The sequence below is a fragment of the Lepidothrix coronata genome, unplaced genomic scaffold, assembly GCF_001604755.1.
Source record: "Lepidothrix coronata isolate B3197 unplaced genomic scaffold, Lepidothrix_coronata-1.0 Scaffold48, whole genome shotgun sequence".
Taxonomy (NCBI): domain Eukaryota; kingdom Metazoa; phylum Chordata; class Aves; order Passeriformes; family Pipridae; genus Lepidothrix; species Lepidothrix coronata.
The window spans coordinates 4,889,887-4,907,820 of record NW_016690228.1 but is presented as its reverse complement, the minus strand read 5'-3'; the positions used below and the strand labels follow the sequence as shown (position 1 = coordinate 4,907,820).

At 40.5% G+C, this 17,934-nt stretch overlaps 2 protein-coding genes across 2 annotated transcripts in view; one reads left to right on the top strand and one right to left on the bottom strand.

Annotated features, from left to right (window-relative positions):
* Nucleotides 1-13,144, top strand: part of LOC108497462 (complement C4-like) — a 47,844-nt gene extending 34,700 nt beyond the window's left edge. Inside the window, exons 29-41 of the mRNA XM_017815090.1 lie at nt 73-239; nt 684-842; nt 1,411-1,470; nt 1,971-2,064; nt 2,782-2,947; nt 3,987-4,074; nt 4,698-4,772; nt 5,801-5,909; nt 6,823-6,912; nt 7,274-7,366; nt 8,079-8,162; nt 11,520-11,652; nt 12,825-13,144. Coding sequence (XP_017670579.1) covers nt 73-239; nt 684-842; nt 1,411-1,470; nt 1,971-2,064; nt 2,782-2,947; nt 3,987-4,074; nt 4,698-4,772; nt 5,801-5,909; nt 6,823-6,912; nt 7,274-7,366; nt 8,079-8,162; nt 11,520-11,652; nt 12,825-12,963 — 1,457 coding nt within the window. The 3' untranslated portion in view covers nt 12,964-13,144. The remainder of the gene's footprint in view (nt 1-72; nt 240-683; nt 843-1,410; nt 1,471-1,970; nt 2,065-2,781; nt 2,948-3,986; nt 4,075-4,697; nt 4,773-5,800; nt 5,910-6,822; nt 6,913-7,273; nt 7,367-8,078; nt 8,163-11,519; nt 11,653-12,824) is intronic.
* A 1,481-nt stretch (nt 13,145-14,625) lies between these two features.
* STOML3 (stomatin like 3) overlaps nt 14,626-17,934 on the bottom strand; it is a 10,998-nt gene continuing 7,689 nt past the window's right edge. The window contains 4 exon segments of the mRNA XM_017815091.1: nt 14,626-14,957; nt 15,356-15,490; nt 16,493-16,656; nt 16,659-16,695. Of these exon segments, the coding sequence (XP_017670580.1) occupies nt 14,757-14,957; nt 15,356-15,490; nt 16,493-16,656; nt 16,659-16,695 (537 nt within the window). The 3' untranslated portion in view covers nt 14,626-14,756.

Below are 17,934 nucleotides of genomic sequence, written 5' to 3'. Positions count from 1 at the left end.
ACTGTGTAGAACAGTAGTGATTTTTGGCAAATGTCCCTATGAAGGAGATTCAAGACTGAGTTATTCTTGCAGCAAAGCAGCAGCGCTACTGGGGAAATGGGAACGATGCTGTCTCAGTGGAAACCACGGCCTATGCACTGCTTCAAACATTGCTCCTGAAAGACATGGAGTACACAAGGCCTATTGCTACGTGGTTGACAGAAAGAAGAAACTACGGTGGAGGGTACTGCTCTACACAGGTGCCTGCCTGCCAGTCCAGGGGGAATTCTAGGGCAAGGGGAAGAAAACAGAAGCCTCATACAGACTTTTTCATTTAGATTTGAAAGCATTATAACAGTTAATCCTCAACTTCTTTGGTGCATGAAGCACTAAAGATTTTGGCTCATTAATAAACAATGAGCCAAAATAAAATGATTAAAAGTTAGCAAAGAAGATTCTTTGTCTTCATGAAGACCTATGATAATCTAAGGTCAAAACTCCAGTGGTTTTACAATTTTAGTGCTAAAAGAAGAAGCTGGGAAATAGGATTAACAGTCTGTGCAGGTAGGAACAGATACAGGAGAACTTCAAAGCAGGAAAAAGCATAAAACTGAGTAGTCCAAGGTGACTGATAATGTCATCCTACATGTTGTTGAAATAATGTGGCATAATTATTACGTTTTTTACGCTTCTTTCTCACCCAGGACACAGTAGTGGCCTTAGAAGCTCTGTCAGCATACAGCATACAGACATTGAACACTGCTTCCACTGACCTGACTGTCAAACTGGGAACACCTGGAAGACAAAATGACTACAGCATTGTTCTGACTGATACTGATGAAGAGTTTCAGAAGCAGACAGAGGTACACAACAATCCCTTGTTTCAAACTTTTTTTCCTCAAACGGGAGAAACTGGATCATCTGACCTGGGTTTTCTCATGTTAAGCAACCATGATGTAGTTGGCTTATAATACCTTTAAATAATTTAATCTGTAAAACAACAGAATATTTTTAAAGAAAAAAAAAACAACAGGTGCTTAGCAGCACACTTTAGAGGTGCTTTCTCCTGCCTCTTCAAGGACTTTGATGATGTGAATCTCCCCTAACAGTGAAGAGCAGCCAGGAGACCAGGTCTTGCTAGGAAATGAGCAAGAAGGGGAATATTCTGATCTTCAGTGTGCTGTGAACAGTGAAAATATCAAATCCAGGCTACAGAGGGGAGAGTAAAGTTGATAAAATATGTCTATTGAGCCCTAAACAGCAGATGTACCAGCTCAACACATTTAAAATGTTATGAAACTTGAGGTCTTATAACTCCATAGCTAAAAGTTTTCCCTACCCCATTTTGGAGGGGTAAAGGCAAGATGACAGGAAATCCACAGATCAAATGCTGAGTACAGACTAAGTATTTTTTTTCCCCTTGCTTTGCAGTTTGAACTTGGGAGAAAACTTGAAGTATCGGTACATGGCAGAGGAAGTGGGACAATGAGTGTAAGTTGCAAATTCAAAATCCAGAGTCTAACTGGACTTCTTTTAATCCCTTTTTGAAAACTGAGTGAAAGATCACTTGCCATGACCTCAGCCTTCATGTTCCTACCTCCAAATTTCTAAAATTCATGGTCTAAAACCTGCCCTTATGGGCAGTCGATTTTTCTTGTCTTTAAATTTATTAAATCTTTGAAATGTCAATGCTGATAGAGGCAGCTGGAGTTTGAAAGACCTCTTTGTGGTTGGGAATAGAGAGTTACCTCAAAGGGGTCCCACACCATTTGTGAACTGCACATGCTTATATCCGTGACAGTCCTCTGTGACCATTCTGAGCCTCTGGGAGACTGGTCTTTCTCTCCACACTTCCATGTCCCATCAACATTTCTTCAAGTCTTGGATGAGTAAATCCCTTGTCATTTAAATGGTATTTTTAGTGGTTTGCCGTTCATGTGTTTGTCTTAGATATTAAAGATGTACTGGTCTCGTTCATGTGTTTGTCTTAGATATTAAAGATGTACTGGTCTTCTGAGCTGAAGAACAATACCTGCAATGATTTGATTTTGACGGTGGAAATGGAAGGGAGCATCAAGTACTCTGGTAAGTGAAAGGGGCAGTGATTGGGTCTCAAAGGTGACACGTTTGGCCAGCTGCTAATGATAATTCGCAACTTTCCAGCTGTGGAAAGTGAGAATTATCACAATGAAAGATAGAAGCCCCTGAACTCTCCCTAGATATTCTTTCGTTTAGCTTATTATTATTTGTAATAATATAATAACTATCAGAGTGACTGTAGGTGCAGCAGATACTTAACAATTACAGAACTAGAAACTCTTCTTGAAGAACAGGAGGTGAACTCCCTTCACAGAAGGTAAAGCCCAGCTCAGTTCCCTGGCTAATAAGGGACCTACCATATGCCCTTAAAACTCTTTGAGGCAGATTTGTCATAGATTTTTCATATAAGCAATAATGTGTTTTCCATCCCTTGAAGTATACATTCATCATCATCTCTGCCTTTGTCTGCATTTTTTTTCTGTTTGAATAGTTAACTTTTGGAGGGAGGGATTGTTCTTTACAAATTTATTCATAGCCTAAACTCCATACTTAGCTACATTTGTTAGTTATTCTTACTCTAGTTACCCCTAAAATTCTAAATCTGAATTAATTGGAAATACTGAGATGGTGTACAGCAAACTTTTATAAAACCCACAGTGATGGCATGACTTCCAACTGATATTTATCATTATACAAAAAAGAGCCAAATTACCAAACCCTCAGGCAAATTTATGCATGGCTGATCATATTTCTCACCTCCAGAAGCTGAATATTCTGATGAAAATGATGGTGAGGACTTGATTGCTGCAGAAAACAGCACATTTGAGGGGCTTTCTGGCATAGAGTGGTTTGATATCCACAGCAGAAGGAAAAGGGATGCCATCACTCCCGGTAAAGTAGAATCACTGCGGTACAAAGTCTGTGTCAGGTATGTCTGCAAGACCAGCTCTTCATTTGTTTGTAATTCTCCTTGGTCACCCTCTTCATATCCACAAACTCAGCTTCCAACATGGTGATCTTCTGTGAGTCTGAATACACTAAGAGTCTGTGTCCTCTCTCCCATGGCAGGAGAAAGGATTTCCACACAATTATGAGGTTTACATGATTTGCATATACTTCAGATGCCCACTGCAGATTCTGCCCCATCAGACTCTGGGGAGACTCTAAAGCACCTGTCAGGCTAATCATTTGAAATAAGTCTTTTATTAAATAAAGTAAATACAACTGGAATACAGTAGTAACACATTTACAGAGTTTCTGGAAAGATGCTGTTACTTCCTTCGCAGTCAAATTCTGGCCTTATAAGAAAGAAAATATGTCTACTACTAGCTGAGAGAGCAGGGGAGGAAGATAGGATATCCTATTGTGACAATCAAAAAGTTGGCAAGGCCAGAGGTAGTAAGAAAGAAATCCTCCCATGCAGAATAACTCTGAAACACCTGTCTTTTCTCTTGCTCACCGACTGGCATGGGTCTCAGAAGCACAAAGTGGTGGCTGTTCTGGATTCCCCTTCTAGAGAGGTGCAAGGCAACAGAAGCAGGTTTTACTCCCCAGTAGAATTTCATTTTTCCATTGACTTTTGGCAAAGCCTTGAAGACAGTGGTTAAGACACAGGAGAAAAACTGAAGGCACAAACTACATCACCAATTCTTCCCTACACTGTGGTACAACTCTTATGGGAAAAGGAGGGTGCCAAAATAAAAAGTTCTGAAGTTCAGAAAGCCTATATGAGAAGCTCAGGCAAGACACCTGGGTTTTGAATGGCCATTTGACCAGTTAAGATGACTAATTTTGCCTCATGACTCCTAATGAAGTAGGCAGCTAATTTTCAAATTAAAATCCACTTTGGAAAGTTAAATGGAGCAGAATGTTTTGTTTCACCATTAGCAAGCCTGAAAAGCCAAACTCTTCAAAGCAAGCTGGCTGTTCAGTGCAGATGTTCACTGCTGACCATCTCCTTTATAAAGGTCCACAGGTTCCAAAGCACCAAAGATGTCCCTGGTTGATCTCACTCTGCTGAGTGGCTTGGAGCCTGACACAAAGGATCTCGAACAGGTTAAAAACACACTTTTCTGTGCAATCTTTCATAGCCCTTTTAGAAAATTTGTCTTTCAAAATCTTTCAGAAGTCCATAGAATAAACAAGGGAAAACAGATTTTGGAAAAGCAGATTTTCATTATTCTTGTTCTGATGAAATATTTGCTGAATATATACAACAAATGCAAAGCTTGTGGTGAACATAGTTCAACCTTCTTAGTCCCTTGTAAGAGAAATTAGGGCAAAGCTCAGCAGGGCACTTAAATACATGCCTCTCCTTCACACATACTACTGTCCCCACTGGCACTGTTGTCCTGCGACATGCCAGGACAGTGCACCCTGTGCTTGCAGGGGGAAAGGCAAGTACGTCTTAGAGGTGGTTGATGGCAGAGCACAGTGAAAAGGAGATGGAGGAACACAGCGCTCTAAAAACGTGGCTACAGAGTTTGGGTTCTGGAACCTGGTTTATTGGGGCAGGTTTGCCCAGTTTCAGGCTCTCAGGGATTGTCTCCTTTAGGGAGGAAGTAAGAGGGCAGAATAAAGCACACAGCTGAACAAAGCAAACCGGTATATAGAGGTTGTAGTATTCCTGGTCTGCCAGGGTTTTGTTCTGATTTGTTTGTTTCTTTGTTTTCCTGCAGTTGGTGACAGCTTCAGACCAGTACATTCAGCACTATGAGTACAAGGGAGGGAAGGTTTTGCTCTACTTTGGTGAGGTAAAGCAAACCCAATGATTTTCTAATCCCTGCCATCTCAGATAGCTTATTGACTTTTTTTTAAAAGCCAATGATTATATTTTTCACGCTCCATTACCTTTCTGTATTTTTTGTTATATATTATTATGAATGACTCAATTGAAAAAACAGAGGGGGGAAAGAAGGGAAACACACACCTTCATCTTCCACCTTTTTATGTTCCAGGAGATATAGTCCATATTTGAGATTTGATCTCTGGCCCAAATAAAAAGAGAAATCCTCTCCCTCTCTAATCAGAAGGGATACTTTTTGTGCATGATTAACAAAAGTGTTAACTGGTGGTCCTGTAAATTCCACATGGTCAACTTGCATGTCAAGATCGAGATTCATGTAGTGATAAACAAATATAACCATCAGACCCATAGTTTCTGTGTGTATTTCCCAATATTTTGGATAATGACTCCACCCTATACCCACTTGAGTTGCTTCACCTCTACAGTCAAAACAGGAGGTCCTCGTAGAAAGCACACATGGGCAGTGATTTTTATTTTTTTTTAATATTAGATAATAGACAAATGAAAAAATGTAAATGTTATTATTGCTATGACTTTCCTAGATAATTTGTTCATGTAACATCTGTCAAAATCTGTCTCTGACCTTAGCAGTTTACTAAAGAAAGTGTATATACTGGTGGCCACTGGCACAAGAGAACATATTTAACGCCCATTACTCCTGTGCAAGGTGGCTTTAGGAAAAAGCTGAAAAGTAAACCCCGAAGTACCAATGATGTGAGTCCAGATCAGACAACTGCAGGCAGAGAAGACCTGCACACATCTTACAAAACTACTTTTTGAGTCTTAACTCATGCACAAAATCTCCCAGTAAAATCATGGAAGGAAAAGTCTCCTTCAAGCTGACGGTACAGATACCAGCATCTATGCCATCAGAAACAAGCGTTCAAAAACTAGCACAGGTACAAATGAATAAGGAATTGACTGAGGAGAGAGAGTTAGTTTTCTCATCAAAACTATTGTTCCTTTTTCCTCCAGCTCACAAGTGGACCAGACCCGGATTGTATATCATTTGGGGCAAAGCAAATCAATCCCATGGGCTTGGTTCAGCCAGCAAATGCCGTCCTTTATGATTTTTACAGTCCTGGTAAGGGCACAGAAAAATGATGCATAACTGCTTGAAAGAGAGACCCTCAAAAAAACCCCTCCAGTCTATATAAAAGTGATTTTGATGTAGCGTGTGAAGCCACATAATTTTATCTAGTGATAAAATAACCTGCTTTGCATACTGTCTTGCACTACCATGGCTTAAGATTATCTAAACAGAGATCCTCTCAGGAAGGTCCATTATTTCAAATGGAATGAAAAAAGAATTTTTACACTTATGGATTTTTAAATCAGGTTTCCTGAGTTCCTGTTTCTTCTGGTGATTTTAAGCATGTTTCAGTCACATTTTGTTTTCAGTTAGGCTGTCTAAGATAAGCAACCTTAGAGGTTTTATTTATGTACTGTGCTTGCTGGAGAAGTCAGTCTTGTTCCCCATTCAAAGAAGGTTAAATGCAAATCATCCCCATTTGCCAGAGTTATGCAAACAGTATTTGAAAATTAGGTGAAAGTAGACTTTGCCTAAACTGAGGGGTCCAAGACAGTTTACACTGGCTTTAAACCACTAGCTATTGGTGATCCGATCTTCTGAAACAGTGCAGTGCCCACTGTAGTTCTATGGTCTAATGATTTTTAAGATGAATGCTTTTCACAGGGAACAATAAAAATGGCGGGGGAGTGGGGAGGGAGAGAAGAGTGCAACTTAAAAAAAAAAATACCCGAACAAAATTTACCCAAACTTAACAAAAAAACTGTTGCCCAACTGAAAGGCAAGGTGATCCCTGTACTCTAGGTGCCTAAGCTATAGGTCTTTGTGGACTGCTGATGTGCATTCTATCCCTTGGTGCTCTCCTTTCCCTGGACCAGGGAGAAAAGTTGACCTGCAGATGTAGATTCTACTGTACAGGCTTTTCCACCTGAGCTCTGAGACAAGCTGTTTTGTTTCTTCTACATAGACAGAAAGTGCAGTGTATTCTACAGTGCTCCCAAGCACAGTGCCATGCTTTCAAAGGTGTGCCACGCCAATGTTTGCCAGTGTGCAGAAGGTAAGGAATTACTACATAGGCGGATCTAAAAGAAGACAGGTACTTCTAGGAACTATTAACATGGAAATTGTTAAGTCCAGAAAGGACCATTACAATTATACCAATACATAATACAGGACACAGTGCGTCCTCTAGTATGTTCGGTATCAAATTGAAATTGATCTTTTGATAGCTGAATGCAATATGTGTATATATATATATGTGCATACCTATGTAAAAACCCTCTATCGCACCTCTAAGAAAGTTGTTCTGCCATTTTGTTATCTGTTATATTGTGGTGTGAATGTGTATGTGTAAACTATATCTGTCTACATGTCCACGTCTACAGAGACAGACATATCACTTATTTTCTTCACTCCAGGTCCCTGCCCAAGACAAAGATCAACTTTCAGTAAAACTGTAACACAAACTACACGTTTTAATTTTGCCTGCTACCAACCTACCGCAGATTATGGTAAGACATGACAGACAACTGTCAACTTAGTTTAAACATAGTTCTTTTTCATAAGGATAAATTTGTATTTTTTTTTATGCCCAGACCTCTCCTGAATTGAGTAGGATTTCTGTATGTGGCCTACTGGCTAAGGAGATGAAATGAAGGCATGTGCTATTGTAGCCATCAGAGGGGTGAAATGGAAAGTAAAGGCCTTGGAAAGATACAGGGGATGCTGGGGGAAGGAAGATTGGACAACATAATGTTACAGGGTTTAGAAAAAAAACGTTGCCTTACATCCCTCGTGTTACAGGATATAGATAAAGAATATGCTCTATATAGCATACCATAGCTCAGCAGCTCTTTCTACAGAGCTAGATGAATATTTTCTCCTTTGTTAATTTGCCTTTCTGACCTCTTCTTTGGATGGAAAATTGGAAGAGCTACTGAAGGAAAACTGGTTGAGCAGCTTTGGTAAGTTAGATTCTAACAGTAGGACAGGAAAAAGAGTGAAAAGACAATCATAGAGGAGCTTCCTTGAAAAAAATACAAAAAAGGAATACAAATCTATAAGGTCTTCATTAATACCTGAGCTTCTAAAAGTATGAAAGGTGTCTTTCATACTCCCATGATTTGTGAATAGATGGTACATTGGCCTCTGTATAGACACTTGGTAAAAGCATACCTATTTCTTAGTCTTTGGATGCAATTTCATGTTTCCATTTGGTTGCAGCATATGAAGTGGAGGTCCTCAACAGTACAAAGAAGAATGTTTTTGATTACTATGAGGCCAAAATCCACAGAATCCTTAAAACCAGTAAGTATAAAAATCTTTGATTCCTTTCATTCGCCTGTAGGAAAACTAGGTTGATTGAACATTAGCCAGTACGAGCCATGCAGATACCATCTTTTGCTGCAGAAAGTAGGGTCAGATGCGCTTCTACACTAGGCTTTCAAGAAGGTTGATTTATTGCAAGGTTTGGTGTATCTGCCTCATTGTTCAGTTCGGCTCAGGGATAGTTTTTTGTTCACACTGTGCATGATTGCACATTGTGCAATCCCAGAGCGTGTGAGCTTCGTCCTTTCACATGAAACTAAACTAGAAGACACACTCTAGCTGCACTGAGTCCATGGCTCCAAACTAGAGTTAGTCTAAGATAAACCCTCTAAAAAAAACATTCTTAGTGTGGATATTAGGACTTCTGCACCAACTAGTTCACTTTATAGACTACTACTGATTAATATTTTTTCTAGTCTACGCATATTCACTGGCCTCTGTTCTGATACTAGATTAAGATTTGACGTGCTTATTACTCAATTAATCATGAAACAATTGCAATCCTTGAAGAATAGGCTGAGTTGTCCACAATGACTTGCCTCAAGTCAATGAACACAGGAAAACTTCTATAACTTCAGTTTAATGATTATGATAACAAGAAGCCTTTCTGTTTCTTTAGATGCAGTGTAAATATTTGCACTTAGGCAATGTTGTTTTGCAGGCCTGTCATCCCAGCTGCCCCCATGTGAACTTAATCAGCAGTATCAGTGAATACTGAAACTCTTCACAATTATTTCTGGCGAAGCTCTCACATGACATCTCAAATTGCAGCCACTGTGGTATCATGCAGTTGCCATTTTTGGGTTTGGCAGCCAGAGATTGCCTTTAAAAAGGAACTTCAAAGGTTTTGAATCCTTCCATCTCTGGAACAGAATAACTAACTCATTCCATCAGTCTTTGCTAAGGGGACTGGCAATGCCACACAGTACTTTATGGCACACAACTTGTGTGCCCAATGTTCAGTTCTTGTTGGAAAATCAGGCCCACTCTTTATGAATCCAGAGAGAGCATCTGACATATAGGGCTTTCCCTGTGCAGGGAAATGATAATGCACCTAGTGATCAAAATACTGGCTATGGGAAATTATGGTATTCTGTGGGAAAGTTTCATTAATCTCTTTAGAATACCTACAGGATTTAAAGGATTTAGAGCTCTGGGTTCCAATGCGTTTGTACTCACAACTTACAGGCAAGCACTGGAAAAATTTTGTTGCTCGGTAGCTGAGAGAAACACCCTTTGAATGCGAAGTTGAAGAGAAAAAGACATCTTCTCCCATTCCCACATACTTTAAAATCCCCTTTGGTTTGTGCTGTCTAATGCAGCTTCTGAGCAGTAGGCTTTCAGCAGGCTTGGGAAAGGCTGGCAGGAGGCATGAAGCCACAATGATAAAGAAAAAGCAAGGTGTTGCACCCAAATCAGCTTGTGACTGAACTAGAGTTATTATCTTCTGTATTCTCTGTGTCTCTTTTGAGTGAGGTTGGCCTATGTTGCCGTCACCAAGGGTAGGTGAGAATTCGTAGGGTAAAAATCTCATTCCCTGGATCCCTGTCATTATTTCAGTATCAATCTTTGAAATAAAGGATTGGTTCAGAAGACAGATGGAAGCATTTATTTGTGTTTGGGAGTCAGCAAGAGAGAATTTTGCAGATATGTGGTTCTAGAATTACCTTGATTAATAATAGAATTAGTACATGTGTTTTGGGTGGCTAATATTTATGCTGTCCTATGAGTTCTTTAGGAGTCCTCTTAGAGGAACAGTATAGCCTGTGCAAAATAGCATAGAATCCTTTTTTTACTCTTCTTTTTTTTTTCCACCCCCAGTTTTTTTGTTTCCTATTATAGATTCTAAAATTTGAAGTAATTGTTCCCCTTACATTCTGCTTAGAAGCTTTAAAACATTATATTTTAATTATTTTTTTAATTAGAGATTTAGAATTGAAAATTATGTAATAACCTGTTAAAGGAACAACTCAAATGCTTACAATTGCCACAGTTTCAATTTCATTAGGGCATTTGTGAAGCATATGAATTGAGAAACACCTTGGTAATTTAAGCCCAATGAACCTGAGGAATAAGATAATTTTCTCAAGTTCTGATCCATTTTTGCATTCCATGAACAAAATGAAAATTCAGTCCACCATGTACCATGGGAACAACAAAAAGGTCTTGGGTTATGTGAGAAAACCTGAAGTACTTATTATTCTTTGGAAAAATGTAGATGTATAAGTACTATTTGTAAAATCAATGTAAGTTTTACTAAGGAAGTAGATAAGGTTCTTAAAGCTAGGTTGCACAGTCCATGTCAAATTCTCTGAAATCTTATTAATGTCGAAATATTCTACTTCAGGTTTTTATTCTACTTTTAGGGGTTTATTTTGAATACTAGACTTCCCATACTTTAATATAATACTTTGGAGAGCAGAAGCTGCACAAGTTTCTGTTAACTGATAGAAAGACTGTGGTGCCTTACCTGTAATTCAAGCTGATTTAATATTGAATTTATCACCAGGACATTTCAAATTATAGTTAGAAAGAGAGTAAGCAAGTAGAATATTGGAGTTATTTGCATTTTTTTCCAAATGGACTTTGAAAACTGTTGTCCTAGTTAAAGAACACAGTATCTTCATGGCCTGAAATTGGTCTGATGAATAAGCATCTTTCCAGCTCTCATGTCATTGCAATACCAGAGCAGCCACCTCCTCTGCCTTGGATGCTCACTTCTAGTGTGCAATGCAGTTCTGAATGAATAATCTTCTGGGCCAGGATCCAGAGCAGAATCTTCTAAATTATTTTAACATGCAGATCACCAGGAGCATGTCCTATGTATCAGATTAGAGGGAAAGGCGGAAAGGCTACATCAGTGAAGTTCAGGTCAAATGTACTACAGAGAGTGAGATTTTAATACTATCTGCTGCATTGTTAAGATATTTGAATTTAGTATCCTAGCTTTTAAGACCACTCTGAGACTGAGAAATCTGAAATAGCAGGCAGCACATTTTCTATTTTCCTTGGCTTTTCCTTCAATCTCTGAGATTTAAACAAACTCCATAACGTCTGAAAAGTCATAAGGTCTATAGCAAAACACCTCCTTCAATAACTACTGCAGAGGCCAAGACAACCAGCTAAGGCAAAAGTGGCTTACTTTTTGTCAGGTAGTGCTAAGGGAAACATATCCTATCAAAGCATGGACATTTATCCCCATGTCAAGCTTCAAATCCCAAGTGAAATATGGGAGTGGGGCAGTGGGGCAAATGATCCCAAAGGGTTGTGCCTTGTGGGCTACAGTTCTGCTCTTTATTAGAAAAGTTCATGGGGTTTTCTTCTCTTGTTCCACAGCTGATGATGAAAGCATTCAAGTGGGTGCCCACCGACAGTTCCTGACACGCTCCACGTGCAAGTTAAACATGGTCCCTGGCAAACAGTACCTCCTCATGGGGAAAGATGGGGAAACAGTCGATTGCAACAACAAGTAAGTGCAATGGTTTTTGAGCAGCAGCAGCTGCTACTACAGACCATAAATCCAGAGGATACTCAATCTATTAGAATAATTCCAGAAAGCAAAGGGAGGACCAAATTTCTCAGACTAATTCTGCTGAATTTACTAAAAAGCAAAGAGTTCCACTCCATAGGCAAAAGGGTAGCTGTGGGGAACAGGTAAGCCACCAAAATCTGTCGGCTCATGTATCTGTGCAGAGGTTGGTTTCCAGACTTCTCAGAATTAAGTCTGGCCCTGACTCCATTGGGTTAAACTTCACAGCTGGAAAAGGAGAATGGGAAAAGCTACACAGTCCACCTACTGCAGATCCCTTAAACAACTCCTGTGTTTGCAAAAGAAATGAGCAGAACAATGACTAAGAGCAGACCACAAAGTTTCTGTTATATCATGCATGTAAACAGCATATTCTTCTCATTTCCCATTGTCACTCTTTAATAAAAAAAGACAATTTATTTGTGTAGGAATTTAGTCTGACACTATCAAGTATTCAGGGAGGAAGACATCTTAAGTGTTTCATTTCCTTTCACAGAAGTGGAGAAAGGTAGTGCCTCTGAAAGCTTCTAGGGGGGAGACCTCCATCAAATTGTGAGCGCCACTTCCTAAAACCTTAAAAAGTCCCACCCCCATCTCTATATGACACCAAAGTGAGTGTCTAAGGGGCCTTCTTCAGCAGAAGCCTGCTAAAGAGTGGGGTCTCCTGGAAGAGGTGTAACCTCCAAAGTCTTCTCCAGTCCAGTTGTAAAATACTCGAAGTAACACAGCTTCTCAGCACAAAAAATTAGAAAACATTTTGGGACACTGTTGAAACTAAATTGCCCCTCACTGTGTCCCACTGATGTGCACTGGGGCCTTTTCTGCCATTCTGGAAAACTGTAATTGAAACTTAGCCCGAGCTTACCTGACACTCTCAAAACACCAGTGCAGCCAGGTTTGTCCCAGCTTGGTGCTGACACTTCCCAAACTTTATTCAAAGCTCAGTTAACCTGCTGGTGAAACTAAGTTTCAGGCAAGTTTCTTGGCTAGTATATCTCCTGATCTCAGAGATGCCTCAGTGGAGGGATGCAGCATCTCAGGGATTATGCTTTCCCATTGCTCCATGTCAGGAATAATGACTCATCTTCTTTATCTGTCCCATTTTCATTCAGGATGCAGTACTTCCTTGATGCACAAGCCTGGGTAGAGAAAATTCCAGGCACCAGTGAGTGCCGCAGCACCCTGCGTCGGCAAAGCTGTGCTCACCTGCAGGACTTCCTGAACACATCTGATAGCCTGTGCCTGCTCTGATCCACACATCCTATTCCTTGTGACTGCAGCTTGCCTCCTTCCCGAATTTTTTTTGCAAAGAATGTGCACCCAAGTGGCACCTGAAACCCTGCAGGGCTGCTTCCATTGCTGTTTTGCTCTCTGAGGTATTCCTTGTAGATTTGTGTGTGGGAGTAATACAACAAAAATTGCAGTTACTCTACTAGTTATTGTGTTTATTGTACCTGACACTGGCAAAGAGAGAGTAGGAATTTCTGTCTTACTGATCCATTATATAACAGTGCAATTATCCTGTGGAGGCTCAAATGAAAAAACATTGTGCTTGTAGAGCTGATTAATTCCTGCCTTCCAGAAAAAGACGTCAAGAAATTTCCATGGGTCAGAAAGAAGACTGGACATTCCTGGGCTTAAAATAGGCTGTATATGTATACTTTATATCACTTTTGTGGCTTCCACAAATATCAAAAGCAGTTGACAATGAAAAATTATCCCAAAACTCAAAACTTCTCTTTTCTTAAGATAAGAAAAAAATCTGTAGAAAGTGTTTTGATAACACTGATAAGCAGATGACTTGCAAATACAGGTGTTATACTTCAGTTTGCCAGAAAGATGTCATTTGGCAGTTATATCTGAAGCAGAGAAGAGCTGCAACAAAAAGCTGTGTTTGCTGAATAGGTCACCATCCTCAGCTGCTCATACCGCTGTCTATCTACTACATTGCCAGCAGCTACTGAGCACATATATTTGCCACCCGGACTCCTTGTGTACACTGCAGTAAAAATAAAAGGGCCTGTATCAATGATATGACAATTAGCAGGTTCATGCTGATGTTGTTAATTTGGAGTCAAATTACTCCACTGACAGGAGGGGCAGCAGTGAGCCTTGTGTGGACAAGACGTTACATGGCAAAAGCACCTACCAGAACAGCTCCATCATGAGAGCTGTCAGACCCAGACAGCTCATTGCTGTGTGCTCGCACTGTGAGGTACCCAGCTATCTTTGAAGGCTGCAAACTCAAATTTAATGTCAGCTGAACACGAATATCAGCAACGTCCTCTTCTCAGCTGCCAGGATTTGCATGGATGGAGGGTGGGAAGGCTCATTTTATGAAAACTTGTATCACTGCTTCACGATACGTGCAAAGGAGGATAAGAAACCTACTCAAGGTATAAGACAGACACTTAAATTAACAGAGGACCTTGATGTTTGCTCCAACTTTCATATTTAGGAAATATGACTGTAATACCTGGTCATATATTCTCTTTCTTTTATTACAGAACTCAAATAAATGTAGTCATATGGCAAAATACAGCTGAGGTTAGTAAAGCAAGTACTAATTTCTACTAATAGAAAATAAAGAGTAGCCTGTTCCACCAACATACCAATTATATAGTAATTCTGCTAATATTTATGAAAAGATATCTCTAAGGTTAAGAGCTAAGTCCTTCTTTTCCACTTCACAGGACTTGAGTTAAATGCCAGTATCTGACAGGTCAGAGGTTCCTGCTAAGCAGACAAACACCAAATAATTGCTCCACTCAAGACTCTGTAAAATGATGCAGTGAAAGCATCATTAAAATGTTATGATAGTTCTAGCATGCATTTTACATATTCTCTTCTATTTTACTTGAAGATAAGCTAAGCTGAAACTGCTTAGTGTCTATCTTCGCAAATGCAGACGCATAACGTGGGAGCTCTTATTTTTGGGACAGAGGACCCAAGCATGCTTTTACTTTAATTCTGGCAATCTGGAACCCCTGGCTTCCTGAGGAAACCTTTAAATATCTCTGGCTAAGGAGCTACCACAGAACAGTCTATCCCCCTCTACTTTTCTGCCCCAAACTCCCAAGCATATTCATAGGGAGAGGGAAGACAATGGTGGAATTATTCTCTGCTGCCAAGGTTGTTAACATTTGCAGGTAACGCAGCTGAAGACCTGCTGGACACTCAGACAGCACCATGGAGGCCTGCTTGAGAGCTCTAGAAGCATTCGTTTCTTGTTCTGCTGCCACAACCTGCAAAGGAAGAGAAATGGAAATGTCATGGTGACACTGCTCTTAGTGGGGAAAACCCACCTTTATAATGAGAAAACAAGCAAGCCCTTGGATTCCTGGAACATGAGAACAAGAGGAAATGGCCTCAAGTTGCTCCAGGTTTAGATTGGATATCGGAAAAAAGTTAGGTTGTCAAGCACTGGAACAGGATGCCAGGGAAGTGGTGGAGTCACCAACCCAAGAGATATTTAATAGACATGTAGATGTGGTGCTTAGGGACATGGTTTAGTGGTAGACTTGGCAGTGTTGAGTTAATGGTTGGAGTCAATGATCTTAGAGGTCTTTTCCAACCCAAGCAATTCTATGGTTTTATGACAAGGAAACGGGTGCTTGGGGATAGACATTGTTGTGGGTCTCACCTTAGCTCTTGTCTTGTGAGCAGCCTCTGCTTCAGCTGCCATTGCCCTCTGCATGGCCACAGGAATACTGACATCTTTGGTCTCCACATGGGCCACTTTGACTCCCCACTGCTCCATGGCACTGTTGAGGATAGCCTTGGGGATAAACACACAACACACCACAAAGAGTGCAGTGAGAAAGCCACACGATGTACCCTGCTACTTGGACAGAAGGACAGGCAGCATGCAAACCTGGACAGCAGAAAGACAGATCCTCCAGAGACACGAACACTGAGCACAGTGTACGTATGGTGAGTACCACAGCCTTATGAAACACCTGCTGAGCAACACCAGTGTCACCTGTGTGGCTTCTCTACTGCCTCCTAAATTATGATCCCTGTGCTTTAGTTGGGCACTTACCAAACTTCTCCCTTTTACAAAGAAATACTACAACAACTTCCTTGGCAGCACAACACTGTAAAAGCACGTAAAAGTACACTATGGGTGAAAGACACAGCACAGCCCTGCAGCACTGACACAATCTTATTTGCTCTGGCTCCTGGGCACTCCTGCAGTTCACGCCACCACCATGACCCTGGCTCTGCCCAAGGCCACTCTTCTTGCTGGAGAGGGATAGAGTCTCTCTTTGACTATGCCTCATCTCTGACTGAAAATAGTAAATCAGGTGTTGGATTTCTTCTCTGCTCCTTCCTTGGCTGCCAAATAAAGAAAGGAACCAGATGGTATTTTAAAGCACAAAACAACTGGTTCTGTACTCTTAGTTGTGATGACAGGAGATACAAGCCTTGCCTCAATCAAGAGTGTGCTCAAGACAGAGCTTCCCACAAGCAGCAAACATTTCTCCATGCTTGCAGCGGCCTCTGTGCAAGACTAAACTGATTTATTTAGGTCACTGAATAATTTCAAAATCTTAATTGCTTTTTGATAGGAGATAACTCTGTTACAAGAACCTGGGGAAATACCTTTAGAATAACTCTTTCTGACTCTAAGCAATGAGATGTGTAATTGAAAAAACAATAAAGGGAGATTTTGTTATCATTATTCAAAAAAGAAAAAGATAGTATTTCTAATTTGCTACTCCCCAGAACACATCTCCCTTGTCAGTGCTTGTCAGTGAATTTTGAGAGCCAGATTTACCTGGATAATTCGTGCAATCTCCTCATGACCTGCCAGCAGCTGAGCCAAGCTCTGTGTACCCAGAATGTTTCTCAGGGTTGTCTGTGCCAAAAGCAAGGTCGCTGAGTGGACATCACTGATGTTAGCAACAGCATTGACAGCACTGCAGATCCTGTAGTACACCACCCATCAACTTAGGCAGTAACAGCATCTTTCGTGAGAATCTGCATTCGAGAAATGTAAAGAACTAGAGAAGGATCTGATAACACATCCTTTGCCTAGGATGGGGAATTATTTTTTTTTTACCCCTTAGTGAGGCGAAGGCTCTGATAATTCAAAGAAACTAAGAATTTCTTTTGATTTTCTTGTCGTTACCCTGAGGAATTACTTCAAGACAGCTCTCCAGCACCACCAATTTTTAAACTGGGGCAAAATGTTGTACATAGCCTCTAAACCACAGTTTCAACAGTAAGCGAATCTCATAATTTGAATTAATTTCTTCTGCATTAATACATGATGGCCATCCTCTTCCTTTCTTGTAGAAAGGATCATTAATGATTTTATACCTTACATGCAATTTGGAAGATCTGTGCTACTTCCTCTAAACAATGTAAGAAACACCAGCAAATTGAAACAAAAATGAAAAGTGAAAAGAATTGTGAGAAGAAACAGAAAAAAATATTAAAGCATTCATAGAAGTGCTGTGTCATCTTTTGGCAGACAAGTTCCCTGTGCCTCAGCAGGCAGCTGGCCTCAGTGGAGCACTGATGATGCTCCACTATCTCTTCTCTCCTCAGCATCTTTTGCCTGCAAGCAAATGCTTCACAGAAGCCCTGCCAACCACTGCAGAAGCCTTGCCAGAACCTGCTAAGCCTTGTACAGCACAAGTACTGCAATGTATTCCTTCCAGCCTTATGTTTTTGGCAAGCAATTTTTCATTTCACCCCATGCAACCCTGCAACCTGCACTCTGAGAAAAGGCTCTTTGTGCTTATGGAAAGATAACAGTTCAAGAAACAGCTTCTGGGGAACACAGTGGGCAATCCTTGAGGCCAAAGGGGCCCTGGAGCTGTCTCTTTGCCCTCTGCTCTTCGTGTAACGAAGGGGACAGTGGTGCCAACTCCACAAGCAGAAGCATTGTTCTGCCATAGAGTTGGTGTCACACAGAGACAAAACCTAATCAAGACAGGATTTCTCAGCAACTAATTCTTCAATTAAGTTCTTCAGTCAATATTTGTCAATAAAGTGCCTAAAGATACACCCCTCCATTCCTGTTTGCATCTGAGTTTTGTGGATGTTGTCTGCTAATTCCTGTTTATTTAAGTAGACTTGTTACCCATATGTAATTTGCCTTTTTGCAAACGTAGAAAGCTCTTTTGAAGGGTGAGCTCCACGTCAGATCCAATTTCATTAGGACATTCATTTACAACTGCGAGTTTCGTACTTGCTCCTCTATTGTTCTTT